Below are 27,823 nucleotides of genomic sequence, written 5' to 3' on the forward strand. Positions count from 1 at the left end.
ACCGATGATCAATGAGTAAAGATTGTCAATACGTAGTTGTGTTAGATATTAACACAAAAAATAGAATGCTGAATATTGACATGTTGCGAATATATAACTATAAAGAATAAATAAATAGATAGACAACTATAATATGAAGTAGAACATAAGAAAAGTAAGATAAAATTGTTTAATTAATCCGACTTATTTTCAGCCTTAGCTAAGACTGCTTCTAAACCTGATTGGTTTGGATTTTCTTTTAATCTTAGCGATGTATCATAGGCAAACTTTTTATAAGTGAAGAAAGTACCTGAACATAGAGCTACACCAATGGCAACGAAAAGAGGTGTCAATTCAACTGGAGGACCGCTAGATTTTGCTGCTTTTTTCTATACAAAAGAAACAAAAAAATATTAAACCAAAATTCAAAAGATTGATTTAACTCAACCATAGACGTTAGTAAAATATAATCCTTGATTTCGGATAATCAATTTTTCATGGAATACATACTGCTGCGTTCAATAAAAATGGAGAAGGTCTCATTATTTGTTGGTTATATTATATGATTATGCTGTAATAGTATATATGTGGAAACTGTTTGCTAATTGTAACCTACGAAATAAGTTTATTAATATTTTAATATAACGTGTGTTTTTAGCTAAGAATAACTTAATCCAAGTAACAATTTAAAAAATAATATTAAACAAACGAACAAGTGGCTTATAAAAAAACAAAGATCGAACATAATTACGAAGAGGAAATTCACTGCGTTGGTCCATTATGTGTTAAGGGATGGTTTTATATTGTTAGATTAAGGCCGAAAAAAATCTGAGTTCGAAATTTATATAGGCAAAGAAAATTAAAATTAGGTGACAGCCGAGAATCGAAAGGAGGTGATGATAGGGTAGAGAGAAAAAAAGAAAGGATAATAGAAGAGTTCAATATTATTTAGAATTATTCAGGATTATAGAAATATATTAGAATATAAACGGTGGGGATAAAGTAAAATATATAGAGTAATTAAAATAGGCAGGATTTGATTGTAAAAGAAGCAATGGAAAATAGAAAAAAAATGCTTACTTGGTTACTTGGAAGTAAAAATAATGGAATTGAAGTAATAAATACATATAAAAATAAAAATAAGGGGGAAAACTGAAGGAGAAGTCGTGATAATAATAATAAGATATGAGAGAAGTAAAAAATGTAGAAATAAATGCAGTGATGTGAAAAAAAAAAATAAAACGTTAAAAAGAGGAGACAATAAAATGTCAGACGTAAAAAAAAATAGAAGGATAAAACTGGGAATAAAATAAAGTTAAGACAAAAAACAGAAAGAATGAAGAAACTAAACTGATAGAGTTAATTGTGGGCGAGTCCAAAGAGAGATAAAATAGAATAGAAAATAACAACAGAAGGGGGGGGGGGGGAATAGAATAAATGAGTTTATAAATCACAACAAAAGAATAATAATAATAAGAGGAAAAATAAGAATAAAAATAAATAGTAAAAGTAGATCCAGGAGTAATTAGGAGTAACTTTATTTCTTGAAAGGTACTGAAGTCTTTCTAATCTTTTTCTTTTCATTTTCCTTGGTATGTAATACTTCCAATACTTTTGCATTTGCAGTATAGCATCTTTCAAAATATTCATCATTTATTATACCATTAGCAATCATTTGCTCTTTCATTTTTTCTAATTTTTTTTCATGATTTTTCAAATGTCTTAACATATTACTTTTCACGTTAAAGGATTTTGTGCAATTTAGCCATTTACATTTATAAGGGGTATCACCAGTATGAATCAAATAATGAGTCTTTAAAGTAGATGGACGTGAACAAACTTTCCCACAAACAGGGCATTGTTTCCCACTCAAAGTAGTAGCAGGAGGTGGAGGTGGAGGCTGTTGATGTTCAGATTTGATTTGAATATTAGAATGAATACTATTATTACGATTGATTTGTGGATGATGGATTGAAGTTGAATTATAGTTTGAAACTATTGGAGTGGCGTTTGACGTTGGTAAGTTGGTGACACCATTTTTAGTATTTGAATTTATATGAAGCATTGATATTGTACTCTTTGGAGATTCAGCTACACTGCCTGGTGTAGCAGGAGGAGTTGTTGAATCATTAGTTGTACTATTATCAATACTTGGTACGGAATAAATTCCCAAGCCATGAGTAGAATTTTTTCTTAAATCTAATATACTATTATTTGTGGTGTTAGTATATGAGATTGAATTTGGAGATGTTAAAGTAGATGTTGATGTATTTGTAGTGGCTGATGGAGAATTAGCTATGGCAACTAACGATGATAATGGTGGTAATCTGACTCCACCTGGAGAACCTTGAGCACTTGAGTTTGTTGTACCGTTATTAGTGTTATTATTGGTAGTAGTAGTAGTTGTTGTTGTTGTTGTTGAAGTTGTTGTATTATTATTGTTGTTACCCATATATGGAGTTGAAGTTGTAACTGGACTAGCAACATTTGTAGAAGCAGGGCTTGTAATATAACCAGGAGACGAAAATCCTGGTAATAATGGAGAATATTGATTAGAGGTAGGTTTATTGTTAGTATTGTTTGTTATTGTTGGTGTAGTTGGGATTGGTAGCCCAGGTAAACTAGCTTGTCTTGGACGAGAATGACCCATGGAATACGAATGAGAGCTAAGAGACAGACGAGGCCTATTTGATAACATGTGATGATTATTTAGAATATTATTGTTATTATGGTGAGATAGATGGATACCATTTGGATGACCTAGTAAGGGACGGGACTTCAATTGAGTAACTGAATGAAGATTATTGGAAGTTTGATCATTCATGTTGGAAGATCTTCTTGAGTTTGTTGATATGGAAAAAGATGTATCAATATGAGAAGAAGGTTGGAATGAGAAAGATTGGTGTCTTGTAGTATTTATCATCATTTAACTTGGAATAAAATAAAAGATTGAATATTCCAGGTATTAGTTTGGGTATAACGTATTAAAAAAATAAAAATAAAAAGGAAAAAATGGCAGAAAAAGGGTTTTAAATAATGAAAATTTAATTAATATATTAAGTATCCGTGGAGGTAGTTAGTAATTTGATATGCTTATTAATATTAGTATTAAGAAATTCAAGGTTGATCTTTACAAAATTGGGGGAAAGATAAACGAACAAACGAAAATTGAAGATCAGCAAAGTGGGGTGAAGGAATAAAAATATAGAAATGAAACTATTATGTTCGAATTTGTTTTGGTTTTTTAAGTTTGATTATACTTCTTCCTTTTCTTCTTCCTTTGTTTTTTTTCTCTTACTTCTACCTCTTCTGATTAATAATTTATTTGATTTGGTTTTATGCTAAATTTTAATCTTTTATTTTTATTATTACAAATTATTTTTTATTTTTTAATGTTTTAATTTGTTAAATGTTTGAAAATCTTTGATTAGAGATGGGGAAAAAGGGGAAAAAAGAGTTTTTCTAGTTTGTTATGTAGATCAAACTGTAATAAAAATAAGTCAATCTTTTTCCACGCAAGAAAATCCTAGAAAGAAATAAGAAAAAAATTAAAAATAAGAAGCGAGATTAACCTTAAAAGACAAAAAAAATTAAGCAATTTAAAAAAAAAAAGAAAATTATAATAACAAAAATAAAAATAAATGTAATAATTATAAACAAATATTAAAGGAACAAGAGAAGGAGAATTAGAAAATGAAATAGAAGGAAAACAGAAAAAAGGAGTAAAAGTAAATGTAAAAAATTATGTAGAAATACATGTAAAAATATATAGAAAACAACGTTAAAGAAAAAAGCAAGAAAAATAATAATCAAGTTCAGGGTACAGTACAAATATGAGAGATCTGTTTGTTATTAGGAATTTTCCATATGTATTTATATGAAATATATTGGAGATCTCTCCGTGCATATAAGTTTGAATTGATCGAAGTTACGAGAAAGGGTAAAGCTAAGAAGTTTGTAGTCCGTATTACCAATGAACAGATAATCAATTAAATTGTTACCTAAAAGTTCATTGATATACGTCTGGGAGAGATTAAGTTTAGTACATAACAAGGCAATTGCAGTAGCAAATTACAATAACAGTAGCAACTGTAGTGGACCTTGCAAATGTATTTTTTTTATTTTTTTTTTGCAAAACCAACATTTTCTGGAGTCTCAAAGCCAAGAGTGTTTTATTTAGCCAGTGCAAGAAAAAAGAAAAAAGGAAATCGATCAGTGGATATCCTAAGTAGGTTTGTTTATTTGTTTGATTATTAATTATTCGCAAGGTCTATATCGGTATGATTTTCAAAATTCTTCAATAAGGTGAGTTACAAGAGAGGAGGAGCATAATTACGTGCGGTTCTTTTACACGACTAACACTGCGACCACGACTGCTACTGGACCATCTGAGCCCCTCGATCAACACTCTTTTGTTTCTCAACAAAATGCGGGTCCAGGAAATTGAAGATACTACCAATATGCAAAAGTCTTGTTCGTAACGACGTAGTGAGATTCATAGAAGGTGACAACGTATCCGTCACGATGACTCCCAAACTCCTTCGGCAGTGAGATGTGTGTACTACAAAGCATTCTTATAGGACTTGTCAGAAATACTAGTCTCGGCGAGCTCAAGTCCCTTTGTAGGGTGCATGATGTGTAAAAAACCCCAAAACTATACATATTTGCACTAGGATCTAGGGCTCCCTCTACTTTAATTTAACAGCCCGTGATTCAAATATTACAGCAAAATTATAGTATTAAGATTTTAATGCAGCAAGAGTAATTCCTAAAGAGAAAAAAAAATATACGTAGACGGAAAAGTTTGTTTGGTGGACCCCGCTAGAAGTTCCTGAGATGTTAGTAGTCGTACGACGTTAAAATGACGAGACTACGATTACGGGACGTTTTGGAACAAGGCCACGATACATTGAAACAGTCGAATTCTCGTAGGTACTTACGAAAACAGAAACAATCTGGGGGGGGGGGGGGGCGAGGCGGAGGACGACGAGGAGCAAGAGTAATAACAAGGAGAGCAAGAATCTGGAAGTTTTGGATGTCTCCTTTTCAGCAGGCCACATTTCCTATAAGATAAATTTGATTAATAGTAAAAATCAAACAATTAGGATATTGGCCAATTGTGACAAAAAAAAAATGAGAAATTAAGCCATCTTGAGAGCATCGGGAAAATTCCAATAATCCATTTGGAAATTTTTCATTATAAATCTAAAAGTAATTTATGAAAAATGATCAAGGATCTATCGATCCATCAAATCTTGCCCAAACGGGTCACTGGTGATCACTGTAGGCAAGACTAGAATAATAGTTGAAGGCATTTTTGTAATAAACAATTTTCTTCTTTCTTTTTTTCTTCTTTTGTTTCTAGCTCTCTGATTTTTTACCCATAGGGATCACAGATATAGTAGGAACAAGATCCCACAGGCAGGCTTTGTAGGGCAACATCAAATAGGCATGTTTTAACGGGTCATTTAGCTTAAAGCCTATCTGGAAAGAAGCAGGGAGTTAATTCTCTCTCCTAGACGTTGGAACAAATGACACGTGTCGGCTGTTCTGCGGTTGTTTCTGAACCCCTCTGGTAGATCAGCCGGATAATTTACATGAACATTAACCTTATTCTGTACCTTGTCGTAGAAATGAGGTTTTACTAATAAATATCGGCACACATTCCTGGGCAAGAAGTGGCATTTTTCCCCATTTTGTCAATCTTGGAATGATCGCGTGGTAAATGCCATTCTTCTTACTAACTTATAGTGTAGGAGTTTTGGGCAAGACATATTTGTTTATATTTCTCTATTTTACAGTTGCTCTACACTTGCTCTACGCTTACGCTCTGCTTGCTCTGCACTACTCTACGTGACTCTCAGTTTACTCTATCATATTCAATCTTGTTTTGTCTTTCGATCGAGTTATTTTATTTTCTTATCTAGTATCAGATTCCATTTTCCATTTTCCATTTTCCATTTTCCATTTTCCATTTTCTATATTTTCTAGATAGATCTACTCTTGTTATGTTTTTCTTGTATTGTCTCGTTACATCTATCTCGGCCATCGAAGTATGCATGGAAAAGAAAAAATGAAATCAGAAATCAGAAATCAGAAATCAGAAATCAGAAAAAAAGAAACAAGACATAATAGACCATCTACGGTCACATGTTTACGATAGCAGGGGATCTCGCCCTGCACGGCGTTTCCTTTTTTGGCCACGCTGCCGAGATCTCTGCGGATCTTAAGCCCCTGGCAAAGCCGACATTTCCGTTTCGGGTGAGTGCGCCGCTTCTTCAACTCATATCAGCTGATTTCCGTTTCCGGCACTTTTTATGTTAAGGGATTAGACAGATTGGGAAGTCTAGGGAGTCCTGAGGAGACTCAAAGAGGTCACAGAGATTTCGTGTCGTCAAATTTCGCGTCGCCTTGTTTTCCATCTCGCTTTGCGTCATATAGAATTTGTGTCGCTAGTATTTTCGATTGTCGCTTTGATTTCCATCCGCATTTTGTGTCGCCAGATTTCACGTCACCAGATTTCTGGCGTGACACTTCTAGTAGCTTGGGCGGTTATTTATAGATGAAAATTACACAAACATATTCAATATATATATATGATTATTCTGGGTTTTTTTTATAAATATATATAATTACACTTTTCAGACTTGCTTATCCTTGTATATTCTCAAAATGGATAACCAATTAATAGACACTCAAACTTATAGTGTGGCTAGAATGGTTGAAAAATTTAATCATATGTCTTTTATAAAAGCTTCAGAATTACCTTTGGTCGTGGATCTCCCCATAGATAAATTGCAATTGCCTATAAAGGAAAAACTAGTCCCTTTCCAGAATGATCTTAATAATACTGAAAACAAATTACCCAATGATTCTCTATTGGAGGATTCTTCTTCAAGTTTCCAAAATGGGTTAACAACTTTCGAATGTTCCAATTATCCAAATACTTCTATTTCCAATTCTTATATAGGTTCATTAGAAGACGATATAATTAATGATGTCAATTGTGAAAAAAATTCGAATGATGAAGAGAATGGTGGTGATGATAAGAATCTTTTGAAAGATCAAAATAAATTTTTAAAACAAGAATTGGAATTAAAGGAAAAAGAATTGAAATTTTTAAAACAAAAAATTTTAAATATTAAAAATTTAAATTTACAAAATTCCAGTAATTCTACTCCTCCACCTCCACTTCCACTTCCACTGGTCCTCCCCCCACTAAATGTAGAGGTATCTCCCTATAAAGGTGATCGTCCGGATTCCAACAACACAGAGGCATCTATTAATTCAGAAATGCAATTAAATTATATAACTTTCAAAGATTCCATCTTCCCCTTTTTGGAAAACCTTGTTTTAAATATAAATTCATGTAATATCATTGATCATTGTATATCCATGGAAATTTTGAAAGATTTAAAAGATTTGAACATTCAATTTGAAAAAATTAAATTAACTAACAATTTTGCTCAGAATAATAATAATTTAACCGATAAATTGAATGATAATTTAAATGAAATCATTAATTTAATTAGAACTTTGTCAAGTACTTTAAATTTTGAATTAATGAAAAATCAATATTCTAAAAAATTGATTTTTTTAATATCTTCATTTTTCACTTCAAATGACGAGAGTAATACTTCATTGGATTATATTGAATTTCTAAAAGATGAAATTCTAAATACAATTTTAATTGTTAAAGAATTGGAAATTTTCCCTCAAGATTCAAAGACTCCTTCGAAAGAATTAAAGCAATCTTTTAATCATTCTAAAATTTTCCAATTGAAAAAAAATTTAGAATTATGTTCACAAGTTTTATTCAAAGAGAAAAAAAAGCCAAATAGTATTGTTCAAAATCAAATTCAAAAATTTGATAATTCAAATTTTAATCCAATCTCAAATACAATATCAAATTCAAGTACCGGTATAAATACAATGAAGAAAAGAGAAAAACCAAACAAACATTATTATGTGAAATATAATTATAATATCAATTATTGTAATGATAATAGTTCTCATACATATAACCCAATATCTACTGAAAATATCTTTTATGGGAATGTAAATAATAATTATCAACCTGAAATCAAAACTTATTCAAATTCTACAAATTATACTTATAACGCTTCTGAAAATGATAATAATAATAATCATAATCATAATCATAAAAAGATTGCAGATTCACAAGAAGTTAAAAAAAGATTTTACGAAAGTTATGAACCTACTATGTCTAAGGAAAGAGAAAAATTTGCATTTAAACCAAAAAATTTTAATGTTAATCCAGATCATAAAAACCTTAACGTTCTTCATAATAAACGGAAATTATATATTGAAAATAAAACATTTATAGATCCTTCAAACCCATCTTATTTATCCGAAGGTGAAGAATATCACTAATAAATTACATATACCCATATAGAATATATATATATATATATATATATATATATTAATATTAATAATGTCTTTTTATTTTACGCGTTATTATACCCGAATCAAATATTACGTGTATTAAAGAAAGAAAAAAAAATTAGCAATGACCGAATATTCAAAAGATTAAAAGACTATTCTTTAATCATATATTAAATAATATTATCCTCTGATATATATTTTGATTGAACTGAAAATCATCAAAACAATGGAAAAAGATTCAAATTCAAAAAAAGGTATCTTATCTTTTTTCCAAGAAAATGTAAATAATAAAATTATTAAAAAAAATAGTCAAATTGAGCCAATTCAAATCGAATCTGATAATGATGATTTAAATGAAAAGGCAAATGAAAATCTAAATGAAAATCTAAATGAAAATCTAAATGAAAACCCAAGCGATTCAATTACTAAGGATTCAAATATCAATGAGTCAATTAATGAAAGCATACCATCAAATAATGATAATGTAAAATTAACTTCTACAAATAATGTCGAAAAAAATGGTTCTATTCCAGATAATTCTTCCAAGAAGGAAGATTTAACAAATAATATAAATAGAAAAGAGCAAAGTACTAAAAGGAGAGAAGCTATATTAAAGGAAAAATTAGAAAAGCAGCAACAAAGATCAATTGAAAAAAAGAAAAAAGAACTACAAAGAGAAGAAGCTAAACGTTTAAGAGAAGAAAAACTAGCAGAAGCCAAACGTTTAAAAGAAGAAAAATTGGCTGAAACCAAACGTCTGAAAGAAGAAAAACTAGCAGAAGCTAAAAGATTAAAAGAAGAGAAATTAGCTGAAGCCAAACGATTAAAAGAGGCAAAATTAGCTGAAGAGAAAAGAGAAAAGGAAAAGTTAAAACTTGAGCGTGAAGAACAAAGGAATCAATTAAAGAAAGAAAAAGAATTAGAAAAGCAACGACTATTGGATGAGAAAAGGGCTAAAGAGGATGCCAAAGAACGCGCACAATCAAGAATTGTCAATTTCTTTAAAAGAGTTTCAGATTCCAACTTAAAAACTTCTAATGAAACAGAATATTCTAATTATTTTAAACCATTTTATTGTAAAGATAATGTGGAACTATTCAAATATAAATCATTGCAAAATATTGATCAAATTGATTCTTTATTATTTGGTTCGGATAATGAAACTAATAATGGCATTAATACTGACATTTTAACTTGGTTAGAATCGCAAAAAACTAAAACTATGAATAGAGGTCACCCCATTGAATATACAGCAGTTAAATTATTACAGCAAATGACTTCTAAGGATAAAACTGATGAAGAATTACAAAAGATTTTAAAGACAATACCTCATAAATATATAAAATTTTATGAAAATGTAAGACCACCATATATTGGTACATATTCTAAAGAAATCATCCTACCAAGGATAAATCCATTCAGTACAAAAGAAACCGGTTATAATTATGAATATGATTCTGATTTAGAATGGGTAAATGAAGAAGATGATGAAGGTGAGGTGGATAATTTGGAAAGTGGAGATGAAGATGATGAAGATGATGAAGATGAAGAACCAAGTGATGGTGAATTCGATGGGTTCTTAGCTAATGAGTCTAATGATACTAATGGCAAGACAAAGAAAAGAAAGATTATGGGACCTTTAATCCCTACAGTCCATTTAAAAATTGATATCGAACAATTAGACATAGAAGATAAAGAATATTTCCACAATTTATCGGCCATTTGTTTAATACCAGATACTCAATTCCCAATTGATCCAAATTACACTCCAGTAACAAAAATCAATTCTAATAATTCAAGTAAAAAAGACTTGGCATCATTAGTGAACAATGAAAATAAACGTTCGTTAGACGATAATGAAAGCAAAGAAGGTACACCTGGAGCCATATCTAGTCAAGGATCCTCCACTCCAAAGAAACCAAAAACAATTATTACAGATATGAATGATATCTTGAAACTAATAAAGGAAATTAATGGCAGTAACTTTTCATTAGGTACAATAACTGAAATCGTTCAGCATAAATTGCCAAACTATAACAAACAGACTATCAAAAATACTATTAAGCATTATGCCATTAGAAGCTCAGGAGGGGTTGGCAATACATCCAAGATTTGGGATATTAAGGACAAAGCACTCTTACAGCAAGCATCAAGCTAATAGAAATTTGAATATCAATGTATGCATCTGTTTATATTTTTTGGTCAAATAAACTAATATATTATTCATGATTGATATTGGTATTACTTCAGATCATCACTCTAGACGGCTCTAATTACCCGCAACACGACCTGCACTAAGATTTCTATATGTGGTAAAACGGCTGCGCAAGTAGAAAAAAAAAAAAGAATCTCGGCAATTCTTAAGCATCGCGTAAATCGATTAAAGTATGAATAATAATGGATCTTTAATTGATTTTTACACAATAGGTAATCACTAATTAAAAAATTGCAAAACATATCCCTTATTGGTGAATCCAGGATCTATTTACATTTCATGGTTGATTAAGTGTATAACTTTCGTTTATAGGGCTTTACATTACAGTCTATTGTTCAAGAAATTTAATAAAAGAGAGAGAGAAAAAAAATAGAATAAAATAATATTATACACTTTAAACTTAAACAAAACGTTTCGTTATGTCTCAAACTCCAACACCAAGTTCACCAGTGACTGGGCCAGCTGAATCGGCCTCATCACCTATCCGTACCACTGACGATTTGCCACAACAGCCTTCCTCTCCAGCTTTATTTTTCAATCCAAGCTCATCTTCACAACCAGATACTTATGAACGTGATAGTGGTCCAAGAAGTAACCAAGATCATAATAGAAATGTGGGAGCTGTAGTAGGATCATCTCCATTTCGTTATCCATCCTCTACTGGTTCAACTCAACAACATCCAGATTCAGATATCCGTAGCTCTCAAAGAAGTAGTGGATCCAGAACTAGAACACCCGGTAATACGTTATATTCTGATATTCGTACTGATGGTTCATTGCCACATTCATCATTAGATGGCCGTCCAGGTTATAGAAGAAGAAACGATATTTATGCTTCAGATTTGTCATCCCCTAGAAGAATTGTTGATTTCGATTCAAATAGTATGAGCCATCCGGCTTCTTCTTCTTCTTCTGGTCCTCCTACAGAAGCTTCTGAACCATTGAGAATCATTTGGGGTACTAATGTTAGTATTCATGAATGTGCAAACAATTTCCGTAATTTCTTAATGTCATTTAAATATAAATACCGTAAAATATTAGATGGCAGAACAGAACTTATAAACAATACAACTGATGAGGAATTATATTATGTAAACCAATTGAACGAAATGAGAAATTTGGGTACTTGTAATTTGAATTTAGATACAAGGAATCTATTGTCATTTAATCAAACAGAGGAACTATATCATCAATTGTTAAATTATCCACAAGAAGTTATTTCCATCATGGATCAAACTATTAAAGATTGTATGGTTTCATTAGTGGTGGATAACCAATTAGATTTTGATTTAGATGATATCGAAACTAAATTCTATAAAGTTAGACCTTATAATGTGGACAGTTCAAGAGGTGTTCGTGAATTAAACCCCAAAGATATAGATAAATTGATTAGTATTAAAGGTTTAGTATTAAGATCTACTCCTGTAATTCCTGATATGAAAGTGGCATTCTTTAAATGTAATGTTTGTGATCATACACTGGCAGTAGAGATTGATAGAGGTGTTATTCAAGAGCCAACAAGATGTGAACGTGTTGATTGTAATGAGGCTAACTCCATGTCTCTAATTCATAATAGATGTTCATTTGCTGATAAACAAGTAGTCAAATTACAAGAAACTCCAGATTTAGTACCTGATGGTCAAACTCCTCACTCAGTTTCACTATGTGTTTATGATGAATTAGTGGATGCTTGTCGTGCTGGTGATAGAGTTGAAGTTACTGGCACTTTCAGATCAATTCCAATTAGACCTAACTCAAGACAACGTGTTTTAAAATCATTATATAAGACTTATATTGATGTGGTTCATATTAGAAAAGTTTCAGATAAGAGGTTAGGCATAGATACTTCTACTGTCGAGCAAGAACTTTTACAAAATAAAATTGATCACAATGAAGTGCAAGAGGTAAGACCGGTCTCTGATGAAGAAGTAAAAAGTATTAAGCAAGCTGCATTAAGAAGCGATATTTATGAAACTTTGGCTAGATCCATTGCACCAAGTATCTTTGAATTAGATGATATCAAAAAAGGTATATTATTACAGTTATTCGGTGGTACAAATAAAACGTTTAAAAAGGGGGGTAGATATAGAGGTGATATAAATATATTATTATGTGGTGATCCTTCAACTTCAAAATCTCAAATATTACAATATGTTCATAAAATTGCTCCACGTGGGGTTTATACATCTGGTAAAGGTTCATCAGCTGTGGGGCTAACTGCGTATATTACCAGAGATGTGGATACAAAGCAATTAGTTTTAGAGAGTGGTGCCTTGGTCTTATCAGATGGTGGTATTTGTTGTATTGATGAATTTGATAAAATGAGTGATTCGACTAGGTCTGTTTTGCATGAAGTTATGGAACAACAAACAATATCTATTGCCAAGGCTGGTATTATCACCACATTAAATGCTAGAAGTTCTATCTTAGCAAGTGCTAATCCAATAGGTTCACGTTATAATCCAAGTTTGCCTGTTACTGAAAACATTGATTTACCTCCTCCACTACTTTCTAGATTTGACTTAGTTTATTTAGTCCTTGATAAAGTAGATGAATCTACTGATAGAGAATTAGCAAGACATTTAACAAGCTTATATTTAGAAGATAAGCCAAAGCATGTTTCCAAGTCTGACATTTTCCCAATAGAATTTTTAACAATGTATATTAATTATGCTAAGGAAAATATACACCCAGTTATCTCAGAAAGTGCAAAAACAGAATTAGTTAGAGCTTATGTTGGTATGCGTAAGATGGGTGATGATTCTAGATCTGATGAAAAGAGAATTACCGCTACAACTAGACAGTTAGAAAGTATGATTCGTTTATCAGAAGCACATGCTAAAATGAGATTATCAGAAACTGTTGATGTGTCAGATGTTCATGAAGCAGTTAGATTGATTAAATCAGCAATTAAAGAGTATGCTACTGATCCAAAGACCGGTAAAATTGATATGAATTTGATTCAAACAGGTAAATCAGTTATTCAAAGAAAAATGCAAGAGGATTTAGCAAAGGAAATTATCAAAATATTGACTGAAAATCCATCGGATTCTCTAAGTTTGAATGCTTTAATTAAACAAATTAATGATAATTCGCAAGATAGAGTTGATACTTCAGAAATTTCAGAAACACTTTCTAGATTACAACAAGAAGATAAATTAATCATATTGGGTGAAGGAATGAGAAGATCTATTCGTCTAACTAATCGCGTTTAATAATATAATAACCTTTTATGTTGATTTGGTAATATATATTAACCTTTTGCATAGCAGTATTTAATTGTAATTATAATTGTAACATTAATTAAAGAGTTTTTTTTTCATTATTAGGATTTATGAGTTCCCTTATTCTATAAGGTATTACATATCTGAAGAATTATGTAAGTAATCATGAAGGCATAGTTTATTGTATTATCGAGCTACTATATGACTACTTAAAATTCTTCTTGCATAGTATATTTTTCCACTCTTTTAGTTTCTAATTCGTCTCTCTTGGCTAGCCATTTGGGTTCAAACCCATTAGATCGATCAACACCATCCCATCTCCATCCTGGAGCAATTCCGAATCTATTCTCTGGATATGCTTTGGTATATATTTTTCTTCCAAAGAAAGTATGAGGAGCAGTTTTTGGAGTTTTACTGATTGACGATATATCTGAATTAAAGTTTGCTAAAGGGTCTTCTAGATCCTTTAAGGCCTTTTGCCTAGCACTAGAAGCATTTTGTATTGATGGAGGATTTTTCAAATTATTATCTAACATATATTTCTGAAGTTCACCCATATTGAATTCTCTTAAACTTTTTTCTTGGATTTTCTTCCTTGACTCCTCTTTTGAACTTTCTTCTTCTCGTTGCAAATCTATATTTTTAATTCTTCTACCAAATCTATCTCGATAAATTGTTGGGGCGTTTTGTGCATTAGGTGAGAGAGCAGAATTAGCAAGTTGTTTTGCTGATTCTTCGTTCACCTTCAATTGCTTCTCAACATCCTCAGCAGTTTGTAAGCCTGCATGTGCTCCTGACGATAGCTTTATTATATTACTTTTTTCTTGTTTTTTAATATCAGGTTCATTATTTTGTATCGATAATTCATTAGTTGATAAGTTTTTCCATAAATTTTTATTATCTTTCCTGCTTTTTGAATTTAAAGTTGTCGGTGCTGATGAAAGAGGAATATTATTTAACGTTGTGACGTTACTACTGTCCGTAATATTTAAAGTGGATAACTTTTCGGTTTTTTGTTCTTGTTTAGCTGAGGTATATGAAATTAGGGTTTCGTTATCATCAAATACTCCTTTAGTTTGTTTTTTGGATTTCTTTTTGCTTTTTTCCTTCTTGGCAGGGCCATATGTTTTTGACAGATAATCATTTATAGACATATTGTAGTCGTGATGGATTATTATATCTTCTAATGTTTTAAATTAAGCATATATGTATGTATATATTTTAAGGTTTTAATGTAGCCCTTGTAAATATTGGTTTTCTGGAGAGGTTTATAATTAAAATCGATGACTTAAAAAACGCGTTAGCTTTATTAAACTAAATAAGCCTTTAATGCAACAGCTTTTAAACTGCATGTTGTAAAATACGAAGAATAATTTAGAGGCTGTAACCAAACTTTTCACTAGGTAATATATGGTTGTTTCGAAGCATATTCAAAAAATAGAGCAACAACTTAATGTTTTATGTATAGAAGAATTGATCTATGTCCAAGAAAAATTAACCAGTTTGCTAAAAATACGGTTAAATGAAATACGTGAAGAAACTACTAAAGTCACTATTACTACTCAGTCAAGAGTGAAAAATCCATCTACTTATTCACCTACTTTTATTAAGAAAGAGTTCAGTAATTTAAATGATAATCCAATAGAAAATCCTTATTTGCACAAACTAGGTCAATTCACGACAGACAGTGAAGATGAAGATGAAAATGAGACAATTATTAATATTCAACAAACTAGTTCCCCCTTAAAAAATTCACAGAACGATAATAATATGAAAAGTATTAATGAGAATACTAATTTCCATTCCCCAGAATTAGAAAATAATAGAGAACCCCCTAAGAATTTAATCTCCAAACGTAAAAATTCGTTTGATCAATGTAAAACAAATATACTTATTAAACTAAAACAAGAGGATAAGCAAGATAACCTGAAAGTAAATCAGCAAAAGAAACAGAAAATAACAAAAGGAAAACGTGACTTAATAAACTTTAATGTAAATCCTATAACGAAAAATCCCTGGATCTTGGAAGATTTTAAGCCTAACGATGATGTTAACCCAAGCAATTTTAAAAGTCATGGTAAAAGTAGTTACGAGCCTTCTGAACGAGGGCGAAAAGTACATCCAATCTTTATGACATTTGAAGAGATGAGAGACCGGCATGTTGAAGAGATCCATATTAGGGAACGATCGGTTTCACCACCAGGATTTGGTAGACTTGATTTCCCTACAACACAAGAGAATAAAACAGATCGAGAAAAATCAAGAGAAATTTTAAAAAATAAAACTATAAAGAGATTTAGCATAGCATGTAATAATAGTATTCCGCCTTGGGAAAGAAAATATATCTTCAAGAATAATAAACTAAATGATATAACAGATAATGGTGACTTTCATTGGGAAAAGGAAAATTTAGAAGTATATATGAGATAGAATGTATGTTGTCAATTATTAGTAGTAGTTGTAAAATACCGTTAATCCTTAACTAGTTTGATTATAAGTCGGGTTAACGTATATATATTATATGAATATAGATTTTAAAATGGTTATATAGAAACACATTAAGTAGTATGTTTGCACAAGAAAGATCAGTCTTTAGAAAAAATGTCATTATGAGATCTATGAATATCAAATTTAAGAGCAAAATATATAAAAATGTAAAAATGTAATGGAGCTTCATAAAAAAAATGAAGTTTAATCAATTAATTCTAGTGAGCCAGTCCAGGCTTGATCATAAATTGCCCAAATTTCATTTGAATAATAAATATAATCTCTTTCTTCTTTAGAGAACTCCACCAATGTACCCCTATGTTGTCTTGCCGAATAGGAATAATCTTTTAATTCTCTTGAGTAACGAGCACACCATTCATAGCCATGGCAATGGTGTGATCTTTGGCCCCAAGAATCTCCATTATCATCAGAGATAATTGCAAAATCACAAGGCACTGGAGTCTTTTCATAATAATCTTGAAGTTCCTTCTCTGATTTGAAATTGTCATGAACGTATGCATTATTTGATTTCCAATCTATCTTATATTCACCATCCACTTTACAGTTATTCCCACCACCATTTAACCATAATAAATGATGATCGCTTGAAATATGTGCTAATTGAATTGCACAAATCTCACCGGAGTCCTTCCCCTTTTTATCATATTTACCAATAGCAGCAGGATTCATTTCATCAAATCTAAATTTATGACCTGCAGCTACAAAGCCTAGCCAAAAATATTCTTTATCCCCATAAGCACAAGATCCAACTTTTCGTGCTAGATGCATGAATGACCCCATTACTAAAGGAAGTATATGTTGATTTTTATCTATCGTTAAAAGACCAGACTCCATTTGGAAGGCAAATTTATCTTTAAAAAATCTTCTAAATAAGATTTCTTCAATTGTCAAATATTTTTCACATTGTTCTAAAACATATTCCCTTTGAATAACTGGATAATTATGGAAATATTTGGCTTCAAATAATTTTGGAGATATCCCTTCAAAAATACCTACACATTTTTCTTCAGGTAACTTAAAGGTTAGAGTACGATCTCTATAGAATAAAGAGCCTGAATCTAGATATTGTTCAGTATTAAAATAATAATCCATATCGACATAAGAGATAGTATCAATATCTAAGAAAATGAATTCTTCGAAAAGGTTAAACATAGTAGCTACCCATTTGCTTTTGAATTTTTCAAATGACTTCTTATAATTAGTTGACAAAGTATTTGTTACATCAATGAAAGATAAATCTAATTCTGTAAATGTAGCATTAACATCGGAAGAATCAAGATGTAGAAACCCAGTAGCTGCATCAGATAACTTGGCAATATTTTCACGAGAGATTTCACCATCTTTCATAACAATTTGAATAGGTAATTTTGTATTTTGGTATCTCAAAGTAGCTAATAACTTTAATGCCCAAGTAATGTGTTCATCGGCAAACGATAAGACAATCCCACGTTTTGCTAAACTCATTAATTGCCAATTTGACCAAATTGATTTTGTTGAGTCATATTTAAATTCATATGAATCGGTTTTATTTTCTGAATTTAATATTGGTAAATGACCATTTGGTAATAATTTTGCGTTTCTTCTAATCCTTGGTATTACGTTTTTAAATTCTTCTGCATTGCTAAATGATTCGATAAAGGGAAACATTCTATGTTCCAAATCGAATTGATTTGAATCTTTAAAATTACTCTGTTGATAATCACCCAAATAATCGTCATGTTCTACCATGGAATAAATTTCTGAATAAGTCTCGTGAAGATTTGTCAAGATTGTGGTTTCTAGATCTGTATCATTATTAGAATTAAAAATTTCGGATAGCTCAATTGGAGGGGTTTCGTGCATGAAGCAAGATTCATAAATTCTCATTCTTTGAAATGCTAATCCAATTTCATATTTCCTCTTATAATAACGAGTTGAATTACTATAATAATCCGAATCAGTTTCTTTATCAATTTCAGATAATTGTATATTAAATTTTTTTTCAATTTTTTCATAAAACTCCTTATCATGATCATTGATATCAAATGATATGATATCCAGATCATTGGACCAATTCATATCCATTGCAAAAAGGTTTCTGAAATAAAATTTACATTTTATTGAATCATCCAAAAGATCAAATTTTTTCAATTGTTTCAATTTTGTAGGATTCCAATTGTTTAATTTCTTATTTTTAATATCCTCATCATATTGAGGTAGTATTTCCAAAGGTGAAACTGGTTCCATGTTAAATAAGGGGATCTCCACTTTTGATATTAATGTATCCCAAGGTTCTGGTCTAACAGGTCTTCTCATTGAAGTCAAATTCTTAGAATATCCTGAATATCTGGATGAAGTCGATATTGGATTATTATATTGTTTAGATTGAACCATTATAACTCTATCATGAGAAGTAAAATGAGTTATAATTAATAAAAGTATGGAAACTAACGACAAAGATATTATCCAGGACTTTCTAGTGTGGGGCCATAAAGACCTTCTCGAGTGTAACGCTCTACGAAGCATTGTAAAAAAAAAGGTTGCTTTTTTAATTGACCACTTACAGCCGTACAAGTACCTTCACAAGATATAGTTGTGGTACCTTCATTTGTATGTTAGAATATTGAAAAAAAAAGTTTAGCTTGAAATACTTCTATATAAATATCAGTATCCATGTTTTACAGTCGTATTCAATATCATTTAATTTCTCCCAAACACTAGCACATATTCAGAAAACCATGTTGGCTATTTAATTCTTCGCTCATAGGATACCTATGGAATAAGACTTTTAAAACTCCCAGAAGATATATATACGAAAGTAGTCATTTTTTCCCTAACCTTTAATAGCATTGCCTATAGCACTCCATCAAGGCTCTTGAGATTGAAGAGGAAACTACTTATTATGGCTGGACTCTGTATATAATCGTCGTAGTTATAATTAGTGACACCTCATCGGATAAATCAATGCGGAAATGCGCGGGACGGAACAAAGAACACGTCGTGCAAATAATATTATCATCAACCAATTAATATCAATCGTAATCTATAATATCTTAATCTCGTAAGTTTGTAATTACTCTATTGCAATTAATCTAGCATCGGATAATTAAGTCATTGTCTATTGGGATAGGCAACGATTCCGAGGAAATAACCGTGGAAATGCACTACTAGTATTAGTATGAAAATGTTACAAACGTGAATGTAAGTCAAGTGTATTCAAACGTAAGAGAATATAGCAAACCCACTAATGAAGTCCAAGATCATTCATAAGCCCACACCCAAGCAGCTTAACCATAAACAGTTGAAACATACTTTCTTTGTGAAGGCCTCTATGGCATATTCATCTGCCTTGAAGCAAATACTGAAGATGATAGCAAATTCGAAAAATAAAAGTAATGGGAAGTCTTGTACCATCACTTTGCTAGGAATGGGTAAAGCTGTTGAAAAGACATTATCGTTAGCATGTCATTTACAAGATGAGTGCGGTTATACTTGTGAGGTGATCATCAAGAGTGTTGATGTATTGGATTCAATAACTCAAAGTGAAGGTAAGAATAAGAGCAGTGATGGCTCTAGTAGTGATGATGGTTCCAGTAGTGACGAAGAAATGTTACAAAAGAGAACTACCAGTGGTGTCGAAGTACGGGTGGTTGCATAAGGGTCCCATTTACAATTTATAGCATTCTTTTGTATATTATTATTTTATAGTACTATTTTCATACTATTTCGGAATAAAATTTCATTTATACGCGATGAGTAATAATAGTTTTTCAATAATATCTTTATTTGTATGATGTGCCGTAGTATATATCTACATAAATATATACGTATTCAAGCTTGTATTGATTAGGGGTAATTACAATTCAATAAGGAGATTTACACTATTATCCGTAATAAAATGACAATGGCTGAACAATGGAAAAAAAGTAAAACAATAGGGATCATTGGACTTGGTGATATGGGACTCATGTATGCTCGTATCTTTTCCCAAAATGGTTGGAAAGTAGTTTGTTGTGATAAAGATATTTATTTTGAGGAATTGAAAACAAAATATCAAGATGAAGATTTTGAAGTCCTATTGAATGGTCATTATGTCTCACGTATTAGTGATTATATCATTTATTCGGTGGAAACAGAATTCATCGATGAGATTGTTAAATTATATGGTCCCTCTACAAAACAATTTGCCATTGTGGGTGGTCAGACAAGTTGTAAGACTCCAGAGATTAAAGCTTTTGAAGCTCATCTTCCATTAGATGTAGATATTATTTCAGTCCATTCATTACATGGGCCTAATGTGAATCCGACAGGACAACCTCTGGTAATCATTGATCATCGTTCTAGTAGAAAGGACTCATTGTCTTTTATTAAATCATTAATGTCATGTTTAAATAGTAAAATTGTGGAATTATCATATGAAGAACATGATAAAATCACTGCAGATACACAGGCAATGACACATGCTGCCTTTCTTTCCATGGGGTCAGCTTGGTCTAAGTTGAAGGTTTATCCCTGGACAATGGGCCCCAATAAATGGAATGGTGGGTTAGAAAATGTAAAAGTCAATATTTCAATGAGAATTTACTCAAATAAATGGCATGTTTATGCAGGATTAGCTATATTAAACCCAAGTGCACATAAACAAATTGTTCAATATTCAACGAGTGCTACTGAATTATTTACATTGATGTTAGATAAGAAAAATCAAGAATTAACTGATCGTTTATTAAAGGCTAAGGAATTTGTATTCAATTCACCATCTTCGATAAGCCATTCTAAATTGCTATTAGATGATTCTATCTTAGAAAAATTCTCTCTTTCCACAATACACGATGATCGTGCTAAAAATATGGCAGAATATATGGGTGATGAAGATATGATTAGACCCAACAGCCATCTATCGTTATTAGCCATAGTGGATTCTTGGTATCAATTGGGGATCAACCCATACGATCATATGATTTGTTCCACCCCTCTGTTTAGAATCTTCTTGGGTGTTTCAGAATATCTATTCCTTAAAAATGATTTATTTTCAGCTACGATAGATGCTGCTATAAATGACCATTCATTTAGAAGAGATGATTTAGAGTTTGTACTTGCTGCAAGAGAATGGTCTACAATCGTCACTTTTGAAAATTTCAACTTATATAAAAAACAATTTGAATTGGTCCAAGATTTTTTCAAACCAATGTTACCAGAAGCTAATAAGATTGGTAATGATATGATCAAATGCATTTTAGAAGGTTCCAAATAGGAATTTTGCCAAATCCTTTTATATTTATCTCTTATTTATTAATGTCTCTTATTTATACCGGTATTATAATTGCTTGTTACCCGCATTTCAAAGTTTTGGAAAATATTGTTTTCTGGATCTTACAAAAAGTAGATATATTTGAAAAATTATACAATTTCATAAAGATTTAGACGTAAACAAATCAAGGTACAGACAAATAAGCTTATATTTTGCAATTGCCAACTGTATATTAATTTTTTCTGCATTAGAATTGGCATTGAAATAAATCAAAAAATCATATTTTATTCCTCTTTGCCCTTCTTTCCTTTAGTTGTTTTTATAATAATACTTTACAATAATTAAATCGCAATAAAATTTTATATTAATAATGGGTAACTATTTCAGTTCAATGTTCGATAAATTATGGGGCTCCAATAAAGAAATCCGTATTCTTATCTTAGGTTTAGATGGTGCCGGTAAAACCACGATTTTATATAGATTACAAATAGGTGAAGTTGTAACAACTAAGCCAACTATTGGTTTCAATGTTGAAACTTTAACATATAAAAATTTAAAATTAAATGTATGGGATTTAGGTGGTCAAACAAGTATTAGGCCTTACTGGCGTTGTTATTATACTGATACAGCAGCAGTTATATTTGTTGTGGATTCTACAGATAAAGATCGTATGAGTACTGCTTCAAAAGAATTACATATGATGTTACAAGAAGAGGAGTTACAAGACTCTGCATTACTAGTATTTGCAAACAAGCAGGATCAGCCAGGTGCCTTAACTGCAAGTGAAGTCTCAAAAGAATTGAACTTAGTAGAATTAAAGGAAAGAAGTTGGTCCATTGTGGCATCTAGCGCCATTAAAGGTGAAGGTATTACCGAAGGTTTGGATTGGTTAATTGATGTTATAAAGGAAGAGCAATTATAAACAACAGGGGGAAAAAATAATAGATAAATTCCCATCAAATACCTTTTTGCTTGTCATTCAATTTATTATCAGCAGACAAGACAACCCCAATCTTGCTGATGTTACCAATTTTTCAAATTTATTGTTGTTTTATTCTCATGTCATTTTCTACTATTCATTATTATTCTTAAAAAGACAACTCATTTTCTTCAAACCTATTCCATTATAACATAGTATGAAATATAATATTCAATCGTCTTATGCTATGGTATATTATGTAACTGACACGATTTTTTTTAATATTAATACTATTACATCCATATAATTTTAAATATATATTTAAATATTTGCACTTAATTACTATTAATTTATTTTCTCTTATTCCAAGATATCTCTTTGATAATCTGCTTTAGTTTGTATTCTTCATTTTTTTTTGTTATTTTGTAAACATTTAGTTTACGATAATAAATAGCTTACAATTTATTAGAAGTTTTTTTTATTTTAATTTGTTTTTAAGAGAAAATGCTATTATTATTGATAAAATATAACAGAAGTCGTACGTAGGAAATTTTTACAATTTAACATTGTAAAACACAAATTAATAGAACTATCAATGATTTTCACTAAATTGATGTAGCTCTAAAAAATAGAATAAAACCTTAGGTAATATATTAATAAAAATATGTGTATTTTTGAAAAATTAAGGGCTATTAATTCATTTGTATACTTAATTGTTATCCTTAATTTAAAAGGTTTCTAAGATAAAGTAAAGTATCCAAAAAATATTTTGACAAGAAATGTTGTGCTATTTATAACACTATCAACAATATTACTAATACAATTATATTTTGTAGTAATAGATGCTTGTCAACCTTTATAGTTAGTTCCTATAGAACATTAATCAATAGCTACTTTTAACTTCTATGGATGGTAGCACCCTACAAAAGATATATCTGGACCTACTGCCATATCTATCGAAACCACAGAATATCATTTCCAAAATAGGATATTAGAACAACTCAATACTTTAGACTAATGATGGGTAATAGAATCGGAATAAACCTATATATTTCTAAATATAATCTTTTTACCTGTTTTTAATATTAAAAATTCAACAAATAAGAAGCGCCGTGGCGCAGTGGAAGCGCGCAGGGCTCATAACCCTGATGTCCCTAGATCGAAACTAGGCGGCGCTATGTTTCTTTTTTTAAATAAATATTTGTAACTGTAACAATTTTAAGCTTTGCTAATCCCAGTAGTATAATTTTTTAGCTGCTAGTTTAATACTAACTGTTTATTAAACTATACAACTATATACCTGAGCCTATGTAAGTTAAATATTATTATTATCACGTTCCGATTTGTTCACTATACACTTCCATCTTTTGTATTTCATTCTTTTTGTTTTCTAGTTCTTACTTCTTTGTTCTACCTTAACTCTCTAGTTTATTCTTTTAGCTTTAGATTCTTAAATAGAATTTATGTTCATGATTCACTTACTTGTTAATCTACATGTTCATTCCGTTATCACGTCATCCTGATTTATGCAAGTGACTAAATAACTCACACTACGTGACAATATTTAAAGCTGGTGCACGGATGTATTTGTTTATTTGCAATGTAATATACTCTTCTTTAAATAGATGAATATAAAGAATGTCAACTATACATATATGTTCATTTACATATTTAGCCTCACTAATCTAAGACTAGTTTTCAAGCCATCTTTAGGTTTTATGCACAAGCTCAAAATATTTATAGTCACACGGTCTTAGCACTGATACCATAATTGTGAAAATCTCAATGGAATGAACAAAGAAATTCCGAGGAAAACCAAGCAATGAAAAAGTATAATTGGATTTAACTTCCTGATTTGAATCGAATATTAGAAAAGATATATAACTTGGAAAAATGAATGTGATGAGAATAATATGGTATATTTACAACTAAATTCTAAGCACCTCATATAGAACGCTATATTGTATCAAAAGAAAGTAAATTACAACGAATACTAGTTGGAAAGAAAGATGTTTGAAGATGCAGATGATATCTTAGGAGATAGAGTCAATAGTAGTCATAGCAGTAATTCTGTTGCCAGTCATACATTCGATAAGTTACTGGGATTTGCCATGGACAATTCGCAAACACCATATTCAAGTGCCAAAACAATTGATGATACTTTAGATGTCAAACCCCCAATTCTTATGTTAAATAACGATAGTGGTACTTTTATGAATAAACAGGAAGAATTGGAAGAAAAAGAAATGGAAATTAATCAAGTTAATAATGGTGTCAAATATAATGATTTTTATGGCTATCAAACTAATCATTACGATAGACAGTCACCTCAAGCGGTTCAAATATCTGCCGACAGTAGCATACAAAATAAGAGTTTAAATGATAAAGCTGCTAATAAGAGGAAAGATGTTGTTGTAGATTCTAATTCAACCAACAATACTATAAAAAATATTGAAATTATTCAATTCATTATTAATTCATTATCTGGTAAGGATAAAATAGCAAAACTATTGAAATCCATCTTAGATTTGATCAAACTCTTTTTAAAAAATTCAAGAAATAATATTTTAAAATGGGATATTTATATTCAATCATATTATAAGAAATTTATATCAATGCCAACTTCTAATAAATATAAATGGAAATTATTAATTAAGCATCCAATTTCATTCTTAAAGATTTCATTGTTAATCTTCATGGAAAATTTTGAAAAAAAATCTAATTTTATAACGACTCAACTAACTTTATTCAGATATATGCTACGATTTGGTAATACTCCATTTCGGTTACTCGAATTTAAAAATAAAATTCAAAATACTATAAAAGAAATTTATATAGATAAGACTCAGACGTTTGATTTGGAGTATTTGAATAAAACTTGGTTCAATGAGAGAACTTTAATTGATTTTTTGGCGTTATATTATGGTATTTGTGATGAACTTTTATTATTGCATAAATTAAAATTTTGGTCAAACAAATCAATGTATAAATTTGTTGATAGACATTCAACCATATCTTCTCAGTATGATTCCATGTTAGCCGTGAAAAATGTTGTTTTGAAAATAAAAAAAATTTCAAATGAACAGCAAGAATTGAAAATCCAATTACAAGTTAGAAGAACTGCTATGCGATTGACAGCTAATTTAAGATCCTCCACTTCTAGCAGTTATAAGACAGATGCAAGCGACAGATCTTTATCGCCTGTTAAAAAGCAATTGGTAGAGGAAATGATGAGATCCGAATATGGAATTTATAATAATTCAGAATATAAAATAAATCAAAGATTAAAACAATTGAAAACTGAAAAGATAAACACCATATTAGATTTTTTTAGATTATCAACAGATCTAGCAGGAAATTCAATTGATTATTTCAATGTTAATGCACCACCTATCGCAAGTCCAATGCTATCTTTCATTTCAGCTCTTTTGGGTTGTATAAAATTATGGAAAAATGCTCAAAATGAACTTGCTACTCGTAAGGTATGATTACTTATTCATTTTTACTTAATTAAGCATGTGTATTATTTGTAAATTATTATTATTAAGCGTAAAATATTATAAATCAAGTGATCATTATAAGAATTGTAAATAGAAATTGCTCAAAAAAAATTAAAATTATATTGGTATAAAAATAGAGAATTGTTAAATATTTGGAATAAAAGCTCTACTTTGTTTTTAATAGATGATTTGTACTTCTTTTTTATAGAAAAATTCACTTTTACTAATTCTATTTTTTGAATTTTATCAGCTCTTTAAAATTTTATATTTAGTTTCATATTATAATATTTTTATAAATTTAATATATTTATATTTTTGTATTCTCGGAACATAAATATAATTTCTGTGATATGAGAAATTGTAAATAAAAGATCTGCAAGGCACCCTAAAATGTGGGGAAGCTAAATATATCTTAAAATTAAATAAAAAACCAAAAAAAAAATTTCTCTCGACAAATTCCACTCAACAAGAGAATTTTTATTCAATTCAATTATCTAAGAGTTAGATTATTTGTTCATTTAGATTAAAAATTTGTATTTTTAATATTTGAAGGATAAAAAATAAAAAGTGACACAAGAATGCCCGGAGTTGTATTTAAACCAGAAGTATTGATATTATATCAAAACGAATGGGATATAGCTGATAATACGCCTGAATGGGAAAAGGCTTCTAAAAAAGTGAATTTTATTCATTATAGAATTACAACAGTCCAAGATTTACAAGAGTACTTACAGGAATGTGGTGCGAATGTCCTTTGGGTGACTGACGAATTCGTTTCCAAATTTGGGGGACCAATGGAGTTTTATGAATACCTACCATATACCTTAAAATTAATTGTAGTTCCTTGGGTTGGTTGTGAGTTTTTAAATATTCCTAAATTGAAGGAAAAACATATCAGAGTATGTAACATTGGCCCAACTGCGGCTGATGATGTTGCAGATGTGGCTTTATATTTAGCAATTAGTACTGCCAGATTGACTTCTTTTTGGGAAATGAATTTAAGATTCATAGAAAAAGGTAATATTCCAGAATGTAAAAAATATGTAGGATCTTCAAAAGTTAAAAAACCTATTACTAATCCATTAGAATGTGATCAAAATCAAATTGAAAAGAATCGTTTTTACTTAGAAAATTTACCAAAAAAAACTGATGAAGCACCATCAGAAGATGAATTACCAATTAATATTGCTCAAAATTATTCTATTGGAAATAAGAAAATGATTTCTCTAAGAAACAAAACCGCATTAATAATAGGGTTTGGATCAATAGGAAAACTAATAGCTGAAAGATTGTATCGTTTATATCACATGAAGATTAAATATTATAAGAGAAAATTCCCAACCAATTTCTTATTTGATTATAGGCCCCAATTTTGTAGTTCATTAGATGACAATAGAACTTGGAGCGACGTAGATTTAATCGTTTTAGCTTTACCAAATAACCCAAGTACAACAAATATCATCAATGAAAAAAGATTAAATCTCTGTAAAGATGGTGTTCGGATTGTAAATGTCGGCAGAGGTGAATGCATTGATGAAGATGCATTAATTGATGCATTAGATGAAGGGAAAGTTGGTAGTTGTGGATTAGATGTTTTCAAAAATGAATCCGAACAAATTAATCCAAAATTATTAAATCGTTGGGATGTTACAATACTACCCCATGTAGGAAGTACTGTAGAAGATTTAATTTATCGTCAAACGAAAATAACTTTGAAAAATATTGAAGATGTCCTACAGAGAGGTGGGAAGGGTCTTTATCCTGTTGAAACATAAGTTGGAGATAACCAAATAAGATTATCGGTATTTATTTGCATAAATATACTACTATATTATATAT

At 30.3% G+C, this 27,823-nt stretch overlaps 13 protein-coding genes and 1 non-coding gene across 14 annotated transcripts; 10 read left to right on the top strand and 4 right to left on the bottom strand.

Moving 5' to 3' along the window:
- Window positions 1-173: 173 nt before the first annotated feature.
- Window positions 174-522, bottom strand: MRA1 (Mra1p; the record flags this gene model as incomplete). The annotated part of the gene is made up of 2 exons (XM_004180918.1): window positions 174-368; window positions 490-522. 2 exons carry the CDS (start codon window positions 520-522, stop codon window positions 174-176), a joined length of 228 nt encoding a protein of 75 aa, XP_004180966.1.
- A 994-nt stretch (window positions 523-1,516) lies between these two features.
- Window positions 1,517-2,905, bottom strand: TBLA0E03930 (C2H2-type zinc finger protein; the record flags this gene model as incomplete). The annotated part of the gene is made up of 1 exon (XM_004180919.1): window positions 1,517-2,905. One exon carries the CDS (start codon window positions 2,903-2,905, stop codon window positions 1,517-1,519), a length of 1,389 nt encoding a protein of 462 aa, XP_004180967.1.
- A 3,746-nt stretch (window positions 2,906-6,651) lies between these two features.
- On the top strand, window positions 6,652-8,373 carry TBLA0E03940 (uncharacterized protein; the record flags this gene model as incomplete). Its single annotated transcript, XM_004180920.1, has 1 exon — window positions 6,652-8,373. One exon carries the CDS (start codon window positions 6,652-6,654, stop codon window positions 8,371-8,373), a length of 1,722 nt encoding a protein of 573 aa, XP_004180968.1.
- A 241-nt stretch (window positions 8,374-8,614) lies between these two features.
- On the top strand, window positions 8,615-10,546 carry RLF2 (Rlf2p; the record flags this gene model as incomplete). Its single annotated transcript, XM_004180921.1, has 1 exon — window positions 8,615-10,546. The coding sequence occupies one exon, from the start codon at window positions 8,615-8,617 to the stop codon at window positions 10,544-10,546; it is 1,932 nt and encodes a 643-aa protein (XP_004180969.1).
- Window positions 10,547-11,022: 476 nt separating this feature from the next.
- On the top strand, window positions 11,023-13,818 carry MCM4 (MCM DNA helicase complex subunit MCM4; the record flags this gene model as incomplete). The annotated part of the gene is made up of 1 exon (XM_004180922.1): window positions 11,023-13,818. The coding sequence occupies one exon, from the start codon at window positions 11,023-11,025 to the stop codon at window positions 13,816-13,818; it is 2,796 nt and encodes a 931-aa protein (XP_004180970.1).
- A 218-nt stretch (window positions 13,819-14,036) lies between these two features.
- On the bottom strand, window positions 14,037-14,981 carry BUD13 (Bud13p; the record flags this gene model as incomplete). Its single annotated transcript, XM_004180923.1, has 1 exon — window positions 14,037-14,981. One exon carries the CDS (start codon window positions 14,979-14,981, stop codon window positions 14,037-14,039), a length of 945 nt encoding a protein of 314 aa, XP_004180971.1.
- A 256-nt stretch (window positions 14,982-15,237) lies between these two features.
- SAE2 (ssDNA endodeoxyribonuclease SAE2) lies at window positions 15,238-16,257 on the top strand (the record flags this gene model as incomplete). Its single annotated transcript, XM_004180924.1, has 1 exon — window positions 15,238-16,257. The coding sequence occupies one exon, from the start codon at window positions 15,238-15,240 to the stop codon at window positions 16,255-16,257; it is 1,020 nt and encodes a 339-aa protein (XP_004180972.1).
- A 261-nt stretch (window positions 16,258-16,518) lies between these two features.
- On the bottom strand, window positions 16,519-18,840 carry TBLA0E03990 (alpha-mannosyltransferase; the record flags this gene model as incomplete). Its single annotated transcript, XM_004180925.1, has 1 exon — window positions 16,519-18,840. The coding sequence occupies one exon, from the start codon at window positions 18,838-18,840 to the stop codon at window positions 16,519-16,521; it is 2,322 nt and encodes a 773-aa protein (XP_004180973.1).
- A 721-nt stretch (window positions 18,841-19,561) lies between these two features.
- Window positions 19,562-19,972, top strand: POP7 (ribonuclease P/MRP protein subunit POP7; the record flags this gene model as incomplete). The annotated part of the gene is made up of 1 exon (XM_004180926.1): window positions 19,562-19,972. One exon carries the CDS (start codon window positions 19,562-19,564, stop codon window positions 19,970-19,972), a length of 411 nt encoding a protein of 136 aa, XP_004180974.1.
- Window positions 19,973-20,212: 240 nt separating this feature from the next.
- Window positions 20,213-21,568, top strand: TYR1 (prephenate dehydrogenase (NADP(+)); the record flags this gene model as incomplete). The annotated part of the gene is made up of 1 exon (XM_004180927.1): window positions 20,213-21,568. The coding sequence occupies one exon, from the start codon at window positions 20,213-20,215 to the stop codon at window positions 21,566-21,568; it is 1,356 nt and encodes a 451-aa protein (XP_004180975.1).
- A 367-nt stretch (window positions 21,569-21,935) lies between these two features.
- On the top strand, window positions 21,936-22,487 carry ARL1 (Arf family GTPase ARL1; the record flags this gene model as incomplete). The annotated part of the gene is made up of 1 exon (XM_004180928.1): window positions 21,936-22,487. One exon carries the CDS (start codon window positions 21,936-21,938, stop codon window positions 22,485-22,487), a length of 552 nt encoding a protein of 183 aa, XP_004180976.1.
- A 1,103-nt stretch (window positions 22,488-23,590) lies between these two features.
- On the top strand, window positions 23,591-23,662 carry TBLA0Etrna3M. The gene has a single exon. It is a non-coding gene; the product is annotated as a tRNA-Met (tRNA).
- Window positions 23,663-24,493: 831 nt separating this feature from the next.
- Window positions 24,494-25,972, top strand: TBLA0E04030 (uncharacterized protein; the record flags this gene model as incomplete). Its single annotated transcript, XM_004180929.1, has 1 exon — window positions 24,494-25,972. One exon carries the CDS (start codon window positions 24,494-24,496, stop codon window positions 25,970-25,972), a length of 1,479 nt encoding a protein of 492 aa, XP_004180977.1.
- A 590-nt stretch (window positions 25,973-26,562) lies between these two features.
- TBLA0E04040 (glyoxylate reductase) lies at window positions 26,563-27,759 on the top strand (the record flags this gene model as incomplete). The annotated part of the gene is made up of 1 exon (XM_004180930.1): window positions 26,563-27,759. One exon carries the CDS (start codon window positions 26,563-26,565, stop codon window positions 27,757-27,759), a length of 1,197 nt encoding a protein of 398 aa, XP_004180978.1.
- Window positions 27,760-27,823: the final 64 nt, after the last annotated feature.

Source organism: Henningerozyma blattae, chromosome 5 (assembly GCF_000315915.1).
Source record: "Henningerozyma blattae CBS 6284 chromosome 5, complete genome".
NCBI classification, from domain to species: Eukaryota; Fungi; Ascomycota; class Saccharomycetes; order Saccharomycetales; family Saccharomycetaceae; genus Henningerozyma; species Henningerozyma blattae.